Source organism: Cannabis sativa, chromosome 6 (assembly GCF_029168945.1).
Source record: "Cannabis sativa cultivar Pink pepper isolate KNU-18-1 chromosome 6, ASM2916894v1, whole genome shotgun sequence".
NCBI classification, from domain to species: Eukaryota; Viridiplantae; Streptophyta; class Magnoliopsida; order Rosales; family Cannabaceae; genus Cannabis; species Cannabis sativa.
In genome coordinates this window covers 6253481-6273198 of record NC_083606.1, presented here as the reverse complement: position 1 = coordinate 6273198, position 19718 = coordinate 6253481, and the positions used below count along the sequence as shown (strand labels likewise).

Here is a 19718-nt window from a genome sequence, read left to right as displayed (position 1 = left end):
TGTAATCTTTTTATAAATATTTTCAATTATCAAGTTTTTAAAATAATTGAAGCATCTAGTAAAGCCTTGGCTTTTACTTAGGGACTTTAATGCATTTTTAACTTTGATGAAAGAACCGGGAATGCGATCACCATGAATGACTTAGGAGACTCAACTCATTGGCTTACACAAGCTCATGTTGAGCTTATCAAGTACACTGGCTCGAAGTTTACTTAGTCTAATAACTAAGATGGTTTGAGCAGAATCTATTCTAAAATAACCATGCTTTATTAATGAAGAGTGCAATGATATTTTCCCTAACTCGACTGCTCATTTCAGCTAGGAAATTGTCTCAGATCACTGTACCTGTGTCATCTCCTCCAAAGCAGTGGCTAAGATTGGTATCAAGTCGTCCCGTTTCTTCAATTTCTGGACTGACCACCCAGAGTTCAAGAAATCTTGTTATGTCTATGAAAAATCGTATTTTTGCAAATGTCAATTATATATACGAAAAATATAAAACTGTATGCGTTCGCGTGCGTAAAGTAATTCTCGTTATTGCGTAAACCGCTTTGCGGTGACAAAACGAACGGGCGTAATATAAAATATTTGCAGAAAAATAAATAACTTGACACAAGAGATTTATACGTGGTATCAGTGTTCTCCCGAACACTACTAGTCCACGGGGCCACGCCCAGAGAATGAAATCAATTAATAAAGTATCAAAATTACAAAGACAATTGACTTAAACAAGTTTAGACTCCCTCTAAAGTATTGTCGCAATCCTTTGTAATCCACTTTATGAATCTGACTTCTTGAAACACCTTCAAGCCTGAACTCCCTTCGTCTTTGAAGTGTGAGTGCTTACTTCCTCTCGAAGTAAGGCTTTAACAAGTCTTCTCCCAAAGACCAAGTGCTTACTTCCTCCCGAAGCAAGGCTTTATCAAGTCTTCTCCCGAAGACCAATTTCTTGTTCAGTCAAGTAGTTCTTCACAACCTCTAGGACAGAGTAAGAACAGAAATAGACAACTAGAACCTAGATGAACAACTAGGCTCTCACAAAAAAAAAAAAAAAAATTCTCTTCTCTCAAATAAGATAAGTGCAAAAAATGAATAATGGAAAAGCTAATTCGAATGGCTGCTCTCCAGGCTCTATTTATAGAACATAGAAACCTTAGAGACAGTCACAAGATCAAATCTACAGCTCTACAAAAACTTTCCTAAGAAAACACGATGTGCAACATCACATTTGGATGCTGACGCAGCAGATCAGACTAGAAACGGGAAACTTGCTATAATCGGCTCCGATCCTCTATCAATGCTTGATTCCTACCAAAAACAGATTAGATATTCTGATTGTATCAAGATACAATCGAAATCAATAAGGAAAAGACAATAATCAAAGTTTCCCTAAAAAAGATAACTTTCCAAAAGAGAATTGCTTCTCTTTTAAGAAGTTTCCAAACAAAGGAAAGTTCAGCTGAAAAGTGCAACTTTCCTAACAAGGAAAAGAGCAACTACAAACCGAATAAACAAGGTAAGAAATCGGTTATGAATGCACAAGAATCTTACCATAAAAGAAAAAATATTTTGTCACCTAACTTGCCAAAAAAGGACTTTACAGTCTAGTTGGCAGAAGACTATATCAATTATGGGAATGAAAGGTATCTACCTCAAGCTCATGCGATTGAAGCACAACCTCAAAAAGTTTAATTCTGAGAAGATTGGTGATGTTGGAAAAATGTATCAAAAGGCTAGGGATGATTTTTTGGAAGCTAAGCTGCAAGCTCAATCCCATTTGAGGGATATTCTTTATCAAAATCAAGAAAAAGCTGCTACTAGTAACTTTAATGGCATTGAGAAAATGTACAATAAGTTCCTTAGGCAGCATAACAAACTTGCTTCAAAATGGGGATGACAACACTGCAATTTTTCATGATTTTCTTAAGAAGAGAAGGATGGAAAACAAGATAATCTCATTTGTTACAGATCAAGGAGCTGTCAATGATAACTTCACTGACATTGTCGATCACTTTCTCAATCATTTCAAAGGTATTATGGGCACTAAGAACACAGGTTCAAACATACTTTGCTATGAATGTTTTGACCAGGACTCCACTCTGAATTTAGAACATCAGCTGACTCTTTTGAAGCCATTCACTCACAAAGAAATAAAGAAAGCCTTATTCAGCATCCCAAACACCAAATCCCCAAGACCTGATGGTTTTGGATCTGGTTTCTTTAAGACTATGTGGCCTGAAATTTGTGCTGATATTTGCAAGGCAGTCCCTGATTTCTTTGTTTCAGGTAAAATGCCTTCTAAATTACACTCCACTTTAATCTCTCTTATCCTTAAAATTGACAACCCAACTAGAGCTGTTGATTTTAGACTGATTGCCTGTTGTTCAACTCTATACAAATGTATTTTGAAACTGCTTTGTACTAGGCTGGCCAAGGTGCTCCCTTATTTGATTAACCAAAATCAGGGAGCTTTCATACAAGGTAGATATAGCTTACAATGTTATGATTCTTCAAGATCTTTTGAAGAATTATAATAGGAAAAATGTGACCCCTCGTTGTGCTATAAAAGTTAACATTAGTAAGGCTTATGACACAGTTAATTGGAAGTTTCTTGAAGCCCTTCTAACTGCTTACAAGCTACCTCAAAGATTTATCAATTTGGTGATGATTTGGATTCGGTCCACTTCCTATTTGATCATTTTGAATGGCAGAATCCAAGGAAGATTCAAGGGTGAAAAGGAGCTTCATTAAGGAGATCCTTTATCACCTCTATTGTTTGTACTGATTATAGAGTATCGGACCAGGAGACTTGAAAAGGCTGTGAATGGATCTCTATACATGTTTCGCCCTCTTTGTAGAAGACTCAGAATCATCATGCCTCTGCTTGCTGATGATTTGATGTTGTTCAGCAAAGGGACAGAGCAATCAGTTTAGGTTCTTAAAAACATTCTTGATGATTTTAGCCTCTCTTCAGGTTTACACATAAATGCATAAAAGTCTCAAATTTTCTTCGGCGGTGTAAACATAAAGAGAAGCTAAACATTCTTAGTAATCTCAACCTAACTGAAGGTTCTTTCCCTCTCAAGTACTTGAGAGTTCCCCTAAGACCTACTAAGTGGAAGGCAGATGACTGTGGTGTGATTCTCAAAAAAATTAACCAGAGGCTACACTCTTGGTCCTTTAGACATCTTTCATTTGCGGGCAGAGCTCAACTAATTCACTTAGTTCCTTGGTCATCGCAACAACAAAGATCAAATTGCTGATATATGTACCAAAGCTCTCTTGCCTAGTCAATTTCAATCCTTGAAAGATAAAATGGGTCTTTGTAACATATACACTCCACCTTAAGGAGGAGTATTAGAGTTGTAAGGTGTCATGGTTAGTTAGAAAGTTTGTTACCAAGTTGGTTAGACCGTTACAGTTAGTTAGTTAGTCCTTCTTCTCCATCGAGCTATTATATAAAGCTCTCTGTACGTTGTGTTCTGTTCTGGTATCAATGAAAGTTCAGTTCATTTTCTCTCTTTCTAAACTAAAAAATACACAAGATAAAAGTGTTTTCTACGTAGCATTCTCTACATATATAATAATGTTTAGAATTGATTAATTTATTATGCATAGAATATTTATATATATATATATAAATATATATATATATTATGATTACAAGGAAAAAAATTAACTTAATTTTCAAGTAAAAGTGGTACTTCCAAATCAAGTTTACAATTTTGTGTTTGATTATGATCATCACCATATTGTATAGTATCATGATCCTCTAGGTCTTTTGCCTTGCCCCATAGCACCACATATAAGCCAAGAATCACAGCAAAAGCCCCTACCAAGCTGAGAGTAGTATAGTAAACATAATTAAATTCAATTAATGTAAATAATGATGAATATATATATGAATGCATATATATGATATATGTTTAGTATAGTACCTTCCAAGATATAAAGTTTGAGCCATAAAGAAAATGGCTATAATGGATGCAATAACTGTGGTTAATGGAGTGAACATTACTGCAAAGACAGGACCCGTTTGAGATATGCACCACACTTGAATGAAAAACGACACTGCCTCACCAATTGCCTGTATAATATAATATATATATATATATATATATATATTTATATCATTTTCAATTTAATAATTTAGTTGACTAATAATTAATATATAATTATCTTATAAACTCTACAAGATATATATATATGTATATAACAAAATGATATATTATTAATATATATTGAGTAAATCTCACAGTTGACAAATTTTAATTATAGATCCCTGAAATATTATTCAATTTGTGATAGTAAAGATATAGATATTTGATTTGATTTGGTTTTTCTTTTTTTTTTTTTTTTTTTTTTTTTTTTATTATCAGCAGATGATGATTTGAATTCAATTCAATTATTGATCGAAACAATAAATTTCCATCCAAAAATATTTATTGAAGAAATAAATATATCAATCTATATCTCTATGGTCATATCTCTTCAAAATAAATAAATAAATAAATATATCTATATGTGCACTTTTAGTGGATATTATTTATGAACTAGTATTATTAGGAAAATTGAGCTTTGATACTTAAATAATTTTGTTATCTAATTAATTTTTTTATTTTTTATTTTTGCATTGAGATTGTTCTATTAGCAAAGAGAGATAAAAATATTGAGTTTGAGCAAAAAAAATTATATATACACAGATATAATATAGTTTATTAATTAGACAAAATTTTTGAAGTATATATTGATTTGTTTTTTTCTTTTCAAATAATCCTCCACAACACTCACTTGTGTACATTGTTATATAAATGTAAAGTAGTGTTATTAGGTAGTAATATATATATACTTACAGCAAAGAAACAACTTTGAAACTGAAGAGGTGAATGAAGAAGCCATGTTTGTGGGTTACGATCTATACAAAATGTCAATATTGATGATTGTATGCTTGACAACAAAAACATCCAAAATGTGCTGTATAAATGGTCTGGACACGCCTTTGAAATTGGTACCTACTTCATCATATACATTAATTATTAAGAATATATATATATATATATATATATATATATTAACTCCAAATTATATAATAATCCATTAATAAAAATATTACATACCTGCATAACAATCCAAAATGAATTGCAACAGCAATTGATGAAGAGAAATAGACAACCCAGTGGCAGATTTTCACCTCCAATATTATTAATAAATAATAATAATAATAGCTTTGAGTAATGTTTTGTATTAACAAATAGCTTTGGCCCTTTTATTAGGGCCATGCAAATTCCTCCACCGATGCATACAATTGTACCAATTATCTTAGCAATACTTCTCATGCTTTTTGGATTGATTTTCTCCATTCTAAATATTATTACAACAATTATACATTAATTATAATATATAATTTTTATATATTTTAAACATAAAAAAAAAATTGAGTAGTTATTATTTACCCAACTAGAGCTGCCATAATAAAAGTGATGGCTGGTATGAGATTAAGCATTGCAGTTGCAATTGTTGAAGAAGATAAATTTAAGCCCTCGAAATAGGTGTTGTTATTTGCTGTTACTCTGCAAATTTATAATTTATAAAAGAATAAAATGAAACATATATAATCATATACAAAATTAATAATTATGTCAATTAATTACCCAATTAAAGAGGTGAGAAGTATCATATTAAAGCTTCTCAATTCCAAGGGTGTTGCATGTGGATCTTTCCTGAATAAAAAACAAAAGAGATATATAATTGCTATTAAAATTATTTTCCATAATAATTATGATTATATGGATATATATATATATTTATAGTACCGTACCATCGAGAGAAAAAAGCAATAGGAGCCATTATAAGAGTGGCAAAAAGTTGGCGGTAGAGAACGAAAACCCTAGGACTCATTCCTTGAGACAAAGCAAGTTTACTGAAGAGAGTTACAGCTGCAGTGATACATTGTAATGCCACCATTGCTATTACATTCTTGTAACTACTCATCATCATCCCATTCATACTTGTATATTACTATTGAATCGATATATATATAGATAGATCTCTTCAATAAAACTTTAACCAAAAACAAAAAGTAGTAAGTTCAATATGTAGGGAGATGTGTATATATATATGTGTGTGTGTTTATACTATAATCTTTATTTATGTATATATATAATGAGCACTATATAATGGTATATATATATATTAGAGAAAATTAATGATACAGCGAAATAAGAAAGGATGTACGATATAGATCTGTGGCTAGATATAAAATATATAAATGAGTGTTGTTGTGAATGTACCATTACTTATATATAAATAAATAAATAAAATGCAGTGCTTAATAGTGTTTTATTATAGTGAAAATTACATGAAATATGAGATTTTGTAAAAAAAGTTACAAAAATATGTCATTTATAGGTTTGTCACTTTTTTATGGTATTTTTTCATATTTAAGACTTTTTATGGTATTTGATATGCATATTTTTGTAAACCTTTTATCCAAACCCATATTTCATGTTTTTGTTTCTAACTTAAATAGTTTTATTTTTTTTAGTTTATTTTACATTTACATTTTAGGGTTTCTTTCTATTTGAAAAATTTACACCAAATACTAATTTTTTTTTTTCAAACATTACTTTTATAATTTGACAAAGATATTTTTACATTTATACTTTTCTTTATTTTTTTTTTTCTATTTTATTGTTTTTAATTATTTAAATTTTAAAAAGTTTTTTTTTGTCTTTTTTATATATTTTTTAGTCAATTTTGACTTTTTTTTTTCTTTCTCTTCTCTCTCTAATTTTCTCTTTTATTCTTTTTTTTTTCTAATTTCTCTTTGTGTCTCTCTTTTTTTTTTTTTTTCTCTTTGTATATATATGTATAAATATATATAATTAGTGTAAATTTTTGTATCTCATTTTTTTTTATAGAAATTAAACTTATTTTTTTTTCTATTTAAACTACTATTTATTTTTTTTTGTTAACAACTAATTATTTTATTAAAAACAGCAAAAAAAAAAAAAAACCAGTTTAATCAACATCATCATGAAAAAAAAATAATATAAAAAATCATAATTTAAAAAGAATGTAAATTTTAAAAACTACTTTTATCAACATTGAAAATAATTAATAATTTCATTAAAAGATTAAAAAAAAAATAGTTTCATCAACAAGATAATGAAAAAAAATTACAATGTAAAAACGATACTAACTTTAAAAACCAGTTCCATCAATATTAAAAAAAAACTAATTACTTCATTAAAAGAGGCAAAAAAAAATAGTTTCATCAATAACATACTGAAAAATACACAATGCCTAATAACTAAACTTTTACAAACGATACTAAATTTAAAAACTAGTTTTGAATATATAAATTTTATATCAATACCTGATAACGAAACTTCTAACTTCATTCTTTATTTTGACATTTAATTTTTATTTGCTTGCTCAAAAAATAGAATTTATTTAAACATACGTCGTGTAGCGAATATAGCAAAGAGAAACAGAAATTAAAATCAAAGAGAAAAAAAGAAACAAAGAAAATTAAAGAGACAAAATGCAATAAAAACCATAAAAGAATAACAAAAAAAAAAAAAAAACAGTGGAATGTAAAAAACAAGTTAGTAAAACAACCAAAATAAAAACAAACAAATAAAAACCAGTTTCTTGAAATAATCAAATAAAAATTGAAACTTAAAACTCAATTATGAACAACAATAAAAAAACCAGTTATGAAAACTAATTACTTAGAAAAAAAACCAGTTATGAAAATAATAAAATAATTTGTGTGTCAGAAACTGATTATTTAAAATAAAATAAAAATTGTTGTTCAAATATCATACAATAACTGGTTTTATACAAACTAAAAAAAAATACAATAATATCATAAAAATGGAGCAACCCCATTACAGAACAGTTAAAACATGTGAAACCAGTTTCGACCTATGAAACCACTTTTGACGCTATAAAAATTCATAACAAAATACAAATATTAATTATAAAGTTAACTGAAACTGGTTTCATCAGACAATCAAATAAAAAAAAATACACACACAAAAATACAAAAAAAAAAATACTAATCACAAATATAATCAAAACAACACACCATGCATACAAATATTAAAAAAAAAATATAAGTGTAAAACAACCATAAAAACCATAAAAACAAAAAAAAACCATAAAACTCGAATAAAAACCATAAAAGAATAACAAAAAAAAAAATAGTGGAATGTGACAAACCAGTTAGTAAAACAACCAAAATAAAAACAAACAAATAAAAACCAGTTTCTTGAAATAATCAAATAAAAAATTGAAACTTAAAACTCAATTATGAACAACAATAAAAAAAACCAGTTATGAAAATAATTAAATAATATGTGTGTCAGAAACTGATTATTTAAAATAAAATAAAAATTGTTGTTCAAATATCATACAATAATAAAACTGGTTTTATACAAACTAAAAAAAATACAATAATATCATAAAAATGGAGCAACCCCATTACAGAACAGTTAAAACATGTGAAACCAGTTTTGACGCTATAAAAAATCATAACAAAATATAAATATTAATTATAAAGTTAACTGAAACTAGTTTCATCAGACAATCAAATAAAAAAAAATACACACACACAAAAATACAAAAAAAAAAAAATATTAATCACAAACATAATCAAAACAACACACCATGCATACAAATATTAAAAACAAAGTATAAGTGTAAGTTTCCAACCTAGAAACAAAATAATAAAAAAGTAACTTAAAATAAAAATTTTGTAATAACATAATGAAACTATTTTTTTTTTAATGAAATTATTAGTTTCTTTCAATGTTGATGAAACTGGTTTTTTTTTTTTTTTTTCGGGATGATGTTGATGAAATTGGGTTTTTTTTTTTTTTTTTTTTTTTTTTTTTTTTTCTGCTGCTTTTAATGAAATAATTAGTTTTTAACAAAAAAAAAACAGTAGTTTAAATAAAAAAACAACTTTAATTTCTGTAAAAAAAAACAACATCTACAGTTGAGATCATTTTTTATTTATTTTAGTGTTTTATTTTTTAAAAAAAGAAAAAAAAATAAAAAGAAACACAATTTAAAGTTTTTTATGGCATTCCTCATTACTTTTTCCCATATTTGTAAGTTTTTTTTTAAAAAATGTCATATTTAGGATAATTAAATTTTTATGCCATATATATATCAAAACATATATTCATTTTCCCATATTTTTGTAAATAACCCTTTATTATATACTACCTCATAATTAATTAGTGGTTAAGTTTTTTATATTTATTAAATTAAAACGTGTGAAATCTAATATTAAAAGGAGTATTGTTATTGAATATTAGTGGTGCCCAACACTTTTTATTTACCATATGATTGGTTAGCAATATATTCGTTAAAATTTATTTTCTCAAATTATATGCAATTCGTTACTTAATTATTACATCAAAAGTAATATGACACTAAAGAAGGTGTTAAGCACCATTTAGTAATTCTTTATAAAAATATGCCAATAATAGTATGTGCATGACATACTACATTTTTTTTTTTTTTACTTTAAGTCACAATAAAATTTGTGACTAAAAGTGAAAAAGTTGTGACTAAATATAAATTATCATTCTTACGTTGTGACTAAAAAGTCGTCTATACCTTGTTATAGGCGACGGTTTCAAACCGTTGGGAATGTAAAAAAAAAAAGAAAAAATACAAATTTTTCTGCCATTCTCCTATTTTTTCCTACATTAGTTTTATAATTTGACCTAAATTAAAATAAAACAACTAGTTAATTTTATTACAATAACAACTAACTTTAAAACACATTAAATTTATACAATAATAAAATAAATATATATAATAAATAAAAATATATATAAATAAATAAATGTATTTATACCGAGCTCAAAGAGAGAGAGAGAGAGAGAGAGAGAGAGAGAGAGAGAGAGAGAGAGAGAGAGAGAGAGAGAGAGAGAGAGAGAGAGAGAGAGAGAGAGAGAGAGAGAGAGAGAGAGAGAGAGAGAGAGAGAGAGAGAGAGAGAGAGAGACGGGAGGTGGTGGTCTCACATATGAGACGGAGATGAGAGGGACACTGACGGGAGGTGGTGGTGGTCTGATGTATGCGACGGAGAGGAGAGAGAGAGAGACCGACGGAAGGAGGGGTGAGTGGAGATCGATGGACGAGAGAGAGGAGAAGAAAAGGAGATCGAGAGAGGGAGGAAGACAGGGAGAGAGGAGGGCGATGGTGCGGAGGCGTGGGTGGGATTTTGGAGAGTTAAGATTTTCGTTTTAGGGTGTGGGAAATAGAGAAGAAATAGGTGGACATGTGGATAAAATAGAAAAAAAGTAGGTGGGCACGTGGGAAATGTGGCGAGAAGAAGGTGACGATTTTTGAATGGGCCCTCTAAACCCTAAACCCTAAAACCGTCGGGTATAAGGGCCCAATAAATTCACGAATTCCAATTAAAATCGTTACCTATTCCTGTAATTACTGTTATAAACCGTCGGGAATACTAAGTTTTCCCGACGGTTTTAAATAATTACTTAATTTTTTTAGTGATTGTCCCTTAAAAAAGTATTTTTAGGACCGTCGCGAATTCTGATTTTTGTAATAGTGATACTTATTGTGACTAAAATTAAATTAGTAACAATTTGTGTCTAAATAATATGTTTAGTCACAAGTAATTTTTTTATTGTAACTAAAAATCATATTTAGTCACGATTTTTTTTTTATTGTGACTAAAAAATTATTGCTCACTTTTTTCTTTGTTGTCACAACTTAAATTTCTTTTAATTAACTTGCCAACAACATGTATATATGTAAATGAAAAGGACCTACATATTTTTGATTAAATGCTTGACAGTGTACAATTACCCACATCACATGCATGGTGCAGTTTGAGAGATTTTAATATTTATAATTTATAACAACTACTATACACTATTTATGATGAAGAAAACCATTGATTGATAATTAATTGAGTGAAAAATTATAATCAATTGGTGTGTGTTTTTATATATATATAGTTCACTCATGTATGAAAGAGATCTCAAAATATTCAGTGCAATATTTAGTAGTTAGCAATCCTTTTCTATGCTTTAATTATGGTATAACTAAATAATTATATATTATGTTATTAGCCCTCGCAACAAACGATGGTGTTATTATATAATATATATTGTTGAGACATATAAGTTACGAGTTTAAGTATAAATAGAGAGATATTAAAAATTTATTGTAGTTTAATTACTTTCCCTAATACAATAGTAATGGAGTTTATTTAGAATTTTTACTGCTCAAGAAAAACTAGAAAGAGATGTTCTAGATTTAGCAGAATATGAAAAATAAGCTAGTAACTCTCTTTTATAAGCAAAGAGGTGCATTACATATTAATAAAATATTATAGAAATTATATATAAAAAAAATCACTTTGGTTAATGTTCTTTTTTATTAAATTAATTTATGTACATTATAAATATTAAAATTAATATATTAGTTAATGTTTCAATTTGTATGTGATTTTGTTTCAATTTGTGTCCTCTGATATAATATATATTTTTTATTTTAATAAATTTGTGCTACTGAGTTGTTTGTATATTATTTTAGCTATATGTATTTATCTTTTTTGTTTTGCATTGTAAGGATTATAATGTTAAAATTATATGTTGTTATGATTTATCATAAATTATTTAAGAAATTTTAAAAAATATGCATACCTTAATATTTTATTCCTAAACTAATACATATTAAAATTGAAAACATATGACCACTTTATCTAAAACTAAAAAATACCCCTCTCATAACTCAACCCCAACTCTCTCTCAACCGAACCACACACGACCCAAAACCCACCACCGCCCACAATGTTGGCCCCTACCACCGCCTACAACGTCGACCGCCTCCCAAATTAAAATCGAGCACTTCTCACCGCCTACCGCCTACACCGCCGGCCCCATCAAAAAAATTTGAAATTTCACACAGCAATCGGACCCCAATCGGGTTACACATCGGACCCATCAGACATTATTTCAAAAAAATTGAAATAACATACCTGTCGGACCCCAAAAAATCTTTTTCCATGCATCGGACCCCAATCGGGGTCCCCATCAAACTTGTCGGACCCAAAAACAATTTTTTTTTTCATTACATGCATCAGGACCCCATCGGGCTATCGTCTTCCCCAAACTGCGATTTTTCCAAATCGCAGATCTGAACCTAAATCGAATCCTAAATCTAACAAAACTCACGGTGCACACATAAACACATATATTATACATTATAACCTTAAACTCAATACCTATCAATACTCCAAATCATATATCACAAAAAAAAAAAAAACAACGACAAAAAAACGGGGGGTCGAAGCTTACCTTGGACATTTCGATTTTGATGGGGCCGGCGGTGTAGGCGGTAGGCAGTGAGAAGTGCTCGGTTTTGATTTAGGAGGGGGCCGACGTTGTAGGCGGTGGTGAGGGGCCAATGTTGTAGGCGGTGGTGAGGGCCCGGCGTTGTGGGCGGTGGTTAGGGGTGTTTCGGGTCGTGTGTGGTTCGGTTGAGAGAGAGAGTTAGAGGAAGAGAGAGATAGAGAGAGTTGGGGTTGAGTTATGAGAGGGGTATTTTTGGGTTTTAGATAAAGTGGTCATATGTTTTCAATTTTGATATGTATTAGTTTAGGAATAACATATTAAGGTATTTTATGCATATTTTACTTACCCAGGGTCGGCCCTAGGTATAGGCGGGCTAGGCTAGGCCCGTGCCTAGGGCTCACACTTTCCGGGGGCCCAAAATAAAAAAATAAAAAATTTATTAGGCTTTTATTTAACTAAAATTTAAGTGTATTATTAGCAACAAATATTCATAACTTAGTTGGTTGAGGTGGATGGCATAATATCTAAGGTCATGGATTCAAATCTCATAGCACTCTTCTTTTGATATTTTTTTTTATATATTTTTGAGGCCCCAAAATTTAATTCGTCTTGGGCCCATATATTTTCAGGGCCGGCCTTGTACTTACCAAATACACTAACAGTTTATTTTTATAAAACAAATCGTTAAAATAATTTATTTTAGTTACCAAAATCTAAAAAAACAAAAAATTAAAACTTTAAATAAAACTAATATTTCTTAATATCCTTATATATGTATATATAGGCAAACAGTTCCATCCTCATATGTACTACGGGCAGAATAGCTCCCGCTTGTGACAGTAAATTAAAAAACAAAACATATGCATGTGTACTATTAATTATATTGTAGACTTGGATGTTGAAATTGAAAAAACTGACACTCTGCTTAAATTTATCTTTTTGTATGTAAAGAGAGTCAAATATATATAAATGTGAAGAATTTATTCATTGCCATAAATATATACAAATGTGTAAGTTTATTTTTATTTATTTATTATTTTTTTTTTGAAAAAATGTGTACATTGTGTTCTTTAATCAAATTAGAAAGAAAAAATGTAACATCACCATAAATATATGTAGTTTTAATTTTAAAGTCTCAAACATAGCCTTTAATCATATACTACAAACTTATATAATTAAACTCAATAACTCACATTTAGGAATGATTCTCTTGATGCAAATCTATCAAAAAAAAACCTAAAATTCTAGGGTTTTCAGTAGTATACCATAATTTGATTAGGAGAGAACATGGTATAATCAAAATAGTAATAAATAATAATTGAAGAAAAATACGTAAAACAAATATGACTAAAGTTTCAACTACTATTGAAAAAAAAAATTAAAGAGAAGATAGAAATTAAGAAGAAGGGAAGTTCCATACCAAAATAAGTAGAAGTACTCTAGCAAGAAATGATTTTTAGAGAAAAATATCGTTGGTTTTGTGTAATTTTATTTCTTGAGAAGTAATGGTGAGAGATAATAGTGAGAGATAATGGTCTTAAAAAAGAAGGCTTTTTCTCAATTTCAATAAAAAAAAAACAAAAAAACAAAAGAGAAGGCTTTTTCTTTTGAAAGAGAGATAATAGTGAGAAATCGTATTAAAAAAGAAGATTTCTTCTTTTGAAAGAGGGATAATGACTGGAGAGAAATGTAAAAAATAAAAGATATTTCTTTGTTTTGCATAAGGGGACAATATATTAAAAGTAACTAGCTAGTAGACAAAAATAATGCAAGTAATTAATTAAAGGACAAAATATTATTAATAGTGAATGAAAAATTGAAATGAAGGATGATCAGGATTGGAAGAAAAACAACTTCTGCGTTATGTACGCAGTATAGTCTTTTTATACACTAAAAATATGATAAATGTACTAAATAAGAATAATATTGGACTTAATAATCAAGATAAGCATCTTGAATAAATTGAATCATAACTTTGTTAATTTCAACAATATTTATACTGTATTTAGTTACATTAATTCCCCACACCATAGTCCACTCCACTACACTACATTTAAACATTATATTATCTATGAATAATCTTGTCAGAAGAATCATCCACGATTATTAATTCATCAAGTGTTGGGTCTTTGATCATGATGCTTTAACTCTTGTACCTTATTGGTCTCTTTTGCTTTACCCCAAAGCACCACATATAGCCCAATAATCACAGTAAAACCACCTATCAGGCTAACCAATAATAAACCAAACATTAATTAATTAATTAATTCCTAATAATATTTGTTTAAGTAAAGAGTTGTAATACCACTATGTCATATTAAAAAAATATGATAAATATATTGCAATAATAATAATAATAATTATTATTATATATGTACCTTCCTATATATAACTCTTCATGTAGAAATGAAGTTGCAATGATGGTTGTAATAACAGTGGCCAGTGGATTAAAGATTGCTGAAAAAACTGGACCTCTTTGTGAGACACACCATGTTTGAAGGGTAAAAGATAAGCTAGCAACAATACCCTAAATTAATCATTAATTAATTAATTAATGTTATAACACATCATATTTAATTAAATCAAGATTAATGAATTTAAATATGTTGTTAATTATATATATACTTACAGCGTATATACAACTGCCAATTTCAAGATGTGAAGTGAGAAGCCATGCTTCTGATTTTGTATGATCAATAGAGACTGCAAATATAGCTGATTGAATTGTTGCTAAGAAACACATCCAAAGAGTTGTATAAGAATGGTCTGGACATATTGTTGAGATTGGAACCTGCATAAATATATAGGGAATTCTGATAATTTATGCATTGGGAAATTAATTTCTTAAACTATGTATTTCAAAAATTTAAAAATAGGTTCACTTTACATTAAACTTAAAAACACTACGCTTCTCATTTTTCAAACCCTACTTCTCTCTCTCTCTCTCAAAATCCCAACCCACGGCGCACCACCTGATAGACCCCCACCAATCCACGACGCACCCCCACCGACCCACTGCATACCCACGATTTTAGAATCTCAGATCTCTGATTTGTGCAAGGTCTGATAGGTTATGATGGAGTCTAATGAAACTGTGAGTTTGAGGTAGGCGACGTAGGTCCGATAGGGGGGGTCTGATATTGGATCCGATGTGGTCCGATTTTGGGATCCAATTTTGTTTGATGTGGGGTTCGACGGTATCCGATGTGTAGTCTGATGAGGGGGAGTCCGATTGTGTTTTGTGTATTTTTTTGGGATGATGTAAATGGGAAGTATTTTAAGAATATCATAAAAATTGCTATATCCTACAAATATTAATTATTATAAGTTTAGAGAAAAAAAATTAAACACATCTAAGCATGAAAAATTAAATTTTCCAATATATATTATATTCTTTGGATTTAAACAAAACTTTACTAACATAATTTTGTATGTATGTATAATTTAATTAAATAAAAATTTTATTACATAACTTAAAATATATTACAAATTTTTCACATATATATTTAGTTTAATTAGAATAGTTAAGTAGAGTAGTTAAAAGTGGTGTAAGCTCACACCAAAGGCCTTGGACTTAGGTTGGCTTAATTAGGCCCAGAGCCCTATTTGGCGTGGACTCCAAATTTGAGCTTTATTTTTTATTTTTATTTTTTTTAGATTTTTACACCACGTACTACTGAAATTTTTAACTTTTTTTTTTCTTTTTATTGTGGGGCGAGATTTTTTTTAAAGAAAATACTTTGTATATTTTATACTGTGTACTGTTAAGTTTCATCTGTTGTTCTATTGTGGTTTTTTAGTTATTCTACTATTGTTTTTAATTGTTTTGTTTAGTATTTTACGGTTGTTTTGTAAAATAACAGTATTTTTGTAAAAAATTTCGTATAGCAGTAAAATTATAAATTTTTGCCCAAAATCTAAAAAATCCTTTTTTTTTTTACTCAAATACTGAAATATATGCAAATTTTATTTATAATAAGGTCTTCTTCTTAATTTTCTCTATGACCTAATTTATTTTAAGAAATGTAGGATTAATAAAGTCATATTGTGTTAGTGGTGTATACTTTTAGTGGCGTTTGGTATAGTGGGAAGTGTTGGGATGGATGGAAATTTCAAGTGGATCACACTTTTGGTGCAATTTTAAAGGTGTGAATGTGGTGGGTACTACAAGATTTTAGTACAACAATATCATATCATTTTTTTTTGTAACAAACATGAGTTTCACATTACTCTCCACCTTAATCCTTTCCTAAATTCCCATGCCACTCAATAATTAAAAAAAACATCTTTAGGTATCAATAAAATTATTAGATTTTTTTTTTTAAAATGTAGTATTTTCAAAAACTAATAATAAATATGTGTATTTTTAAAATATTTTTTTAGGTACTAGACTAGGTGAGCCCACTAAAAAAATTATCTTTTAGTCAATCCTAAATATATGTATATATGTATATGTATAGGTTAGATATTAACCTGCATAATGATCCAAAATGACCAACAACAGCAGCAAATGAAGAGGAATAGACAACCCAAGAGCAAATTCTGAGGTGCAATGGATGATGATGATGATGAAGATTGTGGTGAGTTTAATAGTGTTGGCCCTTTCACTAATCCCATAACAATTGCTCCTCCAATACACATAATTGTTCCTATTATCTTTGCAATTCCCCTTAAGCTTCCAACATTTACTTTCTCCAACCTATCATAATTAATCAAAATTATAAATTGAATTAATACATTTTATGTCAATTGTGATGAGGTTGCTTTTATTATAGAATTATTTAATTTATGGAATTGAAAAGTAATTTACCCAATCAAGCTTGCCATAACAAAAGTGATTGCAGGCATCAAATTTACCATTGCTGTGGAAATTGATGAGGATGACAATTTTAAGCCTTGGAAGAAAGCATTGTGATTGGCTGTTATTCTGCAGGTTAACAAATATATTGAATTATTCTAATAAATACTTCATATAATAATTAAGAGAGCAATTTGCGGCAAAAACTTTCTTATGTTTTAATCTTATACATTTAATTTTTAATTTTTTTTGTGGCGAAATCCCTTTAAGTTTATTTTTCTTTGTAAATTTAACACGCCAGTTAAATATTACCGTTAAATATCAACTGGATAACCACTGTATACACCTGTGTATATATAACAGTAAAACCTCAAAATCGATACAGTAGTAATCCAGTTAGAATTTAACAGTAATATCTAACTGAAACCTTAAATTTACAAAGAAAAGTAAATTTAAGGGGATTTTGCTAAAAAAATAAAATAAAAGAGTTAAATGTATAAAAATTAAAACATAAGACAATTTCGCCGCGAATTCCTCTAATTAAGATATATAATAAATAATAAATTTGAATAATACAATTTAATCCCTGTATTTTGACCAATTATATAATCTGGTATATTTTTTATTGGGCTAGAACATGCGTTTGATTGAAAAGATGCCACGAAAAAATAGAATTCACATGCTTAGATCCTATAATTTGTTAAATTAATTTTAGATCTCGGATTTGACAAAAATAATCAAAATGATATCTTAGTAATCTAATAATCTAATGTTCCTCCAAAAAAAATCTAATAATCTAATGGCCAAAAAAATTGATATTATTTTGAAATCATGTTGACCAAAATCAGATTTTCTCATAACAGAGGATTCACACTATAATTTAATAAAATATGAAGTAAAACATATATAGAAATAACAAAATTAATAACTAATAAAAATTTGTCTTTTCAACTTAATTAATTAATGTTTGTCAAACTCATGAAGCTTTTAATTTGGAGTATCTTTAATTAAGAAGTTGTCAATAAAAAATAGTTTTATACATTTATTGACCTTTGTTTAGACCCTATATTATTTTTTAAAAGGATTTAAATTAAGCATTTGGTCCAACTTATTTTACCAATATATACTTTCACGAATATATAACCAAAATATTTGATATGGAACTTAGCTCAGACAGGCTTCTTGGATCTAATCATATTATATATTCAAATATATTTGACCATAATATATGCTCCAAGACCTAATTTTTTAATCTTTTTATACAAACCACATGCAAAATCCAATTAATTATGCTGTAAATAAATTAGTGACATATATAATAAAATTATCTTATCAGTTATCACTAACATGTTGAGTAAAAAATAAATTTTTATTTTAGTGGTTGATAAATAATGAGTAACCACAACCCAACCAAAAAAATACTCATTATTAACTGCATCAACTACATATATATAATATATATATAGCAATATATATCACTAATTTTAATTAGTATAACCTAACATTAATTATTTTCTTTTTATATTAACAATACACGAATTAACGTACCCAATAAGAGCATTCAAAAATATCAAGGCAAATCCCTTCAACCCCAATGAAACTTTATTTGGTTTCTTCCTGCCAATAGAGAAAGTATATCAGATGAGAGAGAGAGAGAGAGAGAGAGAGAGAGAGAGAGAGAGAGAGAGAGAGAGAGTAGAGTTTACCATCTAGAGAGAGAAACAAGTGGAGCAAGTAGAAGAGTGGCAACAATCTGCCTATAAACCATGAAAACCCTAGGGCTCATACCACGCATTAGTGCAGCTTTGGTGAACAGAGCAAGTCCTGCATACAGACCTTGCAACATAACCATACACAAAACTGGTTTATAATTACCCATTCTTGATCAATTAAACGCACTACCTATAGCTACCTAGTATATATATATATAGTATTGCAAAGGGGAGTCATTAATTTGTGTATCAAATTAATGCTTTAATTATATATTATTATATATATTCATTATTAGTCAATAAATTAAGGCCTAAGCTACACGACAAGATATAATAAATTTCATATAGATCACATGTGTGAATAATTAAGTGTATCATGACTGTATGTACGAAATAATAATGCATGAAACTTATCAATAGTAAGTAGAACCTCTATTTAAGAATACTCCATTCAAGAATAATCTCTAATTTGTTATAAAAAAATGAAGTCCCAATTCGGGCCAGTTATAAATAAGAATAACCTCTATATTGTAATTAGTTATACATTTTTTAAGTCCCGTGTTAATAAAATGTACCTCTATATAAGAATAATTACATCTTAAAAAATATATACATATATTTTATAAATTTATTTATGTAGAATTAATAATTTTATTTCAAATTATAGTACATGTATAAATATTATATGTACTCGAAAATAATTCTAATATAATATAATATTAAGAATTGTTTATTGGTAATTTTGTTACATTGATATTTTTTAATATTTTGATTTTTTTTTTAAGTGTAACTCTATTTAGTTATAACCTCTCAATTAAAATATTATTTTCTTGGTCCCAAGTATATTCTTGGATAGAGGT

At 28.5% G+C, this 19718-nt stretch overlaps 2 protein-coding genes across 4 annotated transcripts; both read right to left on the bottom strand.

The window, feature by feature from the left end:
* Positions 1-3614: 3614 nt before the first annotated feature.
* On the bottom strand, positions 3615-13849 carry LOC115725726 (WAT1-related protein At4g30420-like). Of its 2 annotated transcripts, XM_061116960.1 has the most exons (8): positions 13769-13849; positions 5819-6060; positions 5652-5720; positions 5454-5570; positions 5118-5361; positions 4854-5012; positions 3939-4087; positions 3615-3840 (listed from the first exon to the last, which is right to left on the bottom strand). In XM_061116960.1, the coding sequence occupies exons 2-8, from the start codon at positions 6004-6006 to the stop codon at positions 3681-3683; spliced, it is 1086 nt and encodes a 361-aa protein (XP_060972943.1). In that variant the 5' UTR covers positions 6007-6060; positions 13769-13849; the 3' UTR covers positions 3615-3680. The 2 variants fall into 2 exon arrangements, with proteins under 2 accessions (XP_060972943.1, XP_030511182.2); XM_030655322.2 differs by lacking the exon at positions 13769-13849 and having other exon boundaries at positions 5819-6392.
* A 337-nt stretch (positions 13850-14186) lies between these two features.
* Positions 14187-19065, bottom strand: LOC115694903 (WAT1-related protein At4g28040). Of its 2 annotated transcripts, none has more exons than XR_009688249.1 (7): positions 18853-19065; positions 18695-18763; positions 17159-17275; positions 16822-17047; positions 14978-15139; positions 14727-14861; positions 14187-14577 (listed from the first exon to the last, which is right to left on the bottom strand). XR_009688249.1 is itself a non-coding variant. In XM_030622006.2 (7 exons), the coding sequence occupies exons 1-7, from the start codon at positions 19023-19025 to the stop codon at positions 14463-14465; spliced, it is 1011 nt and encodes a 336-aa protein (XP_030477866.2). In that variant the 5' UTR covers positions 19026-19053; the 3' UTR covers positions 14187-14462. The 2 variants fall into 2 exon arrangements, 1 of the variants encoding a protein (XP_030477866.2); XM_030622006.2 differs by having other exon boundaries at positions 14727-14875; positions 18853-19053.
* Between the last annotated feature and the right edge of the window lie 653 nt (positions 19066-19718).

Bases quoted from the DNA above. Each gene is read 5' to 3' on its own strand.
- LOC115694903 (XM_030622006.2), bottom strand. From the start codon at position 19,025: ATGGGTAATTATAAACCAGTTTTGTGTATGGTTATGTTGCAAGGTCTG. The intron at 18,764-18,852 runs GTAAACTCTACT...CTCTATTGGCAG, and splicing joins CTTGTTTCTCTCTCTAGATG to GAAGAAACCAAATAAAGTTT. The intron at 15,140-16,821 runs GTTAATATCTAA...ATATTTATGCAG, and splicing joins CATTTTGGATCATTATGCAG to GTTCCAATCTCAACAATATG.
- LOC115725726 (XM_061116960.1), bottom strand. From the start codon at position 6,006: ATGAATGGGATGATGATGAGTAGTTACAAGAATGTAATAGCAATGGTG. The intron at 5,571-5,651 runs GTAATTAATTGA...ATAAATTTGCAG, and splicing joins CTTCTCACCTCTTTAATTGG to AGTAACAGCAAATAACAACA. The intron at 5,362-5,453 runs GTAAATAATAAC...AATAATATTTAG, and splicing joins ATTATGGCAGCTCTAGTTGG to AATGGAGAAAATCAATCCAA.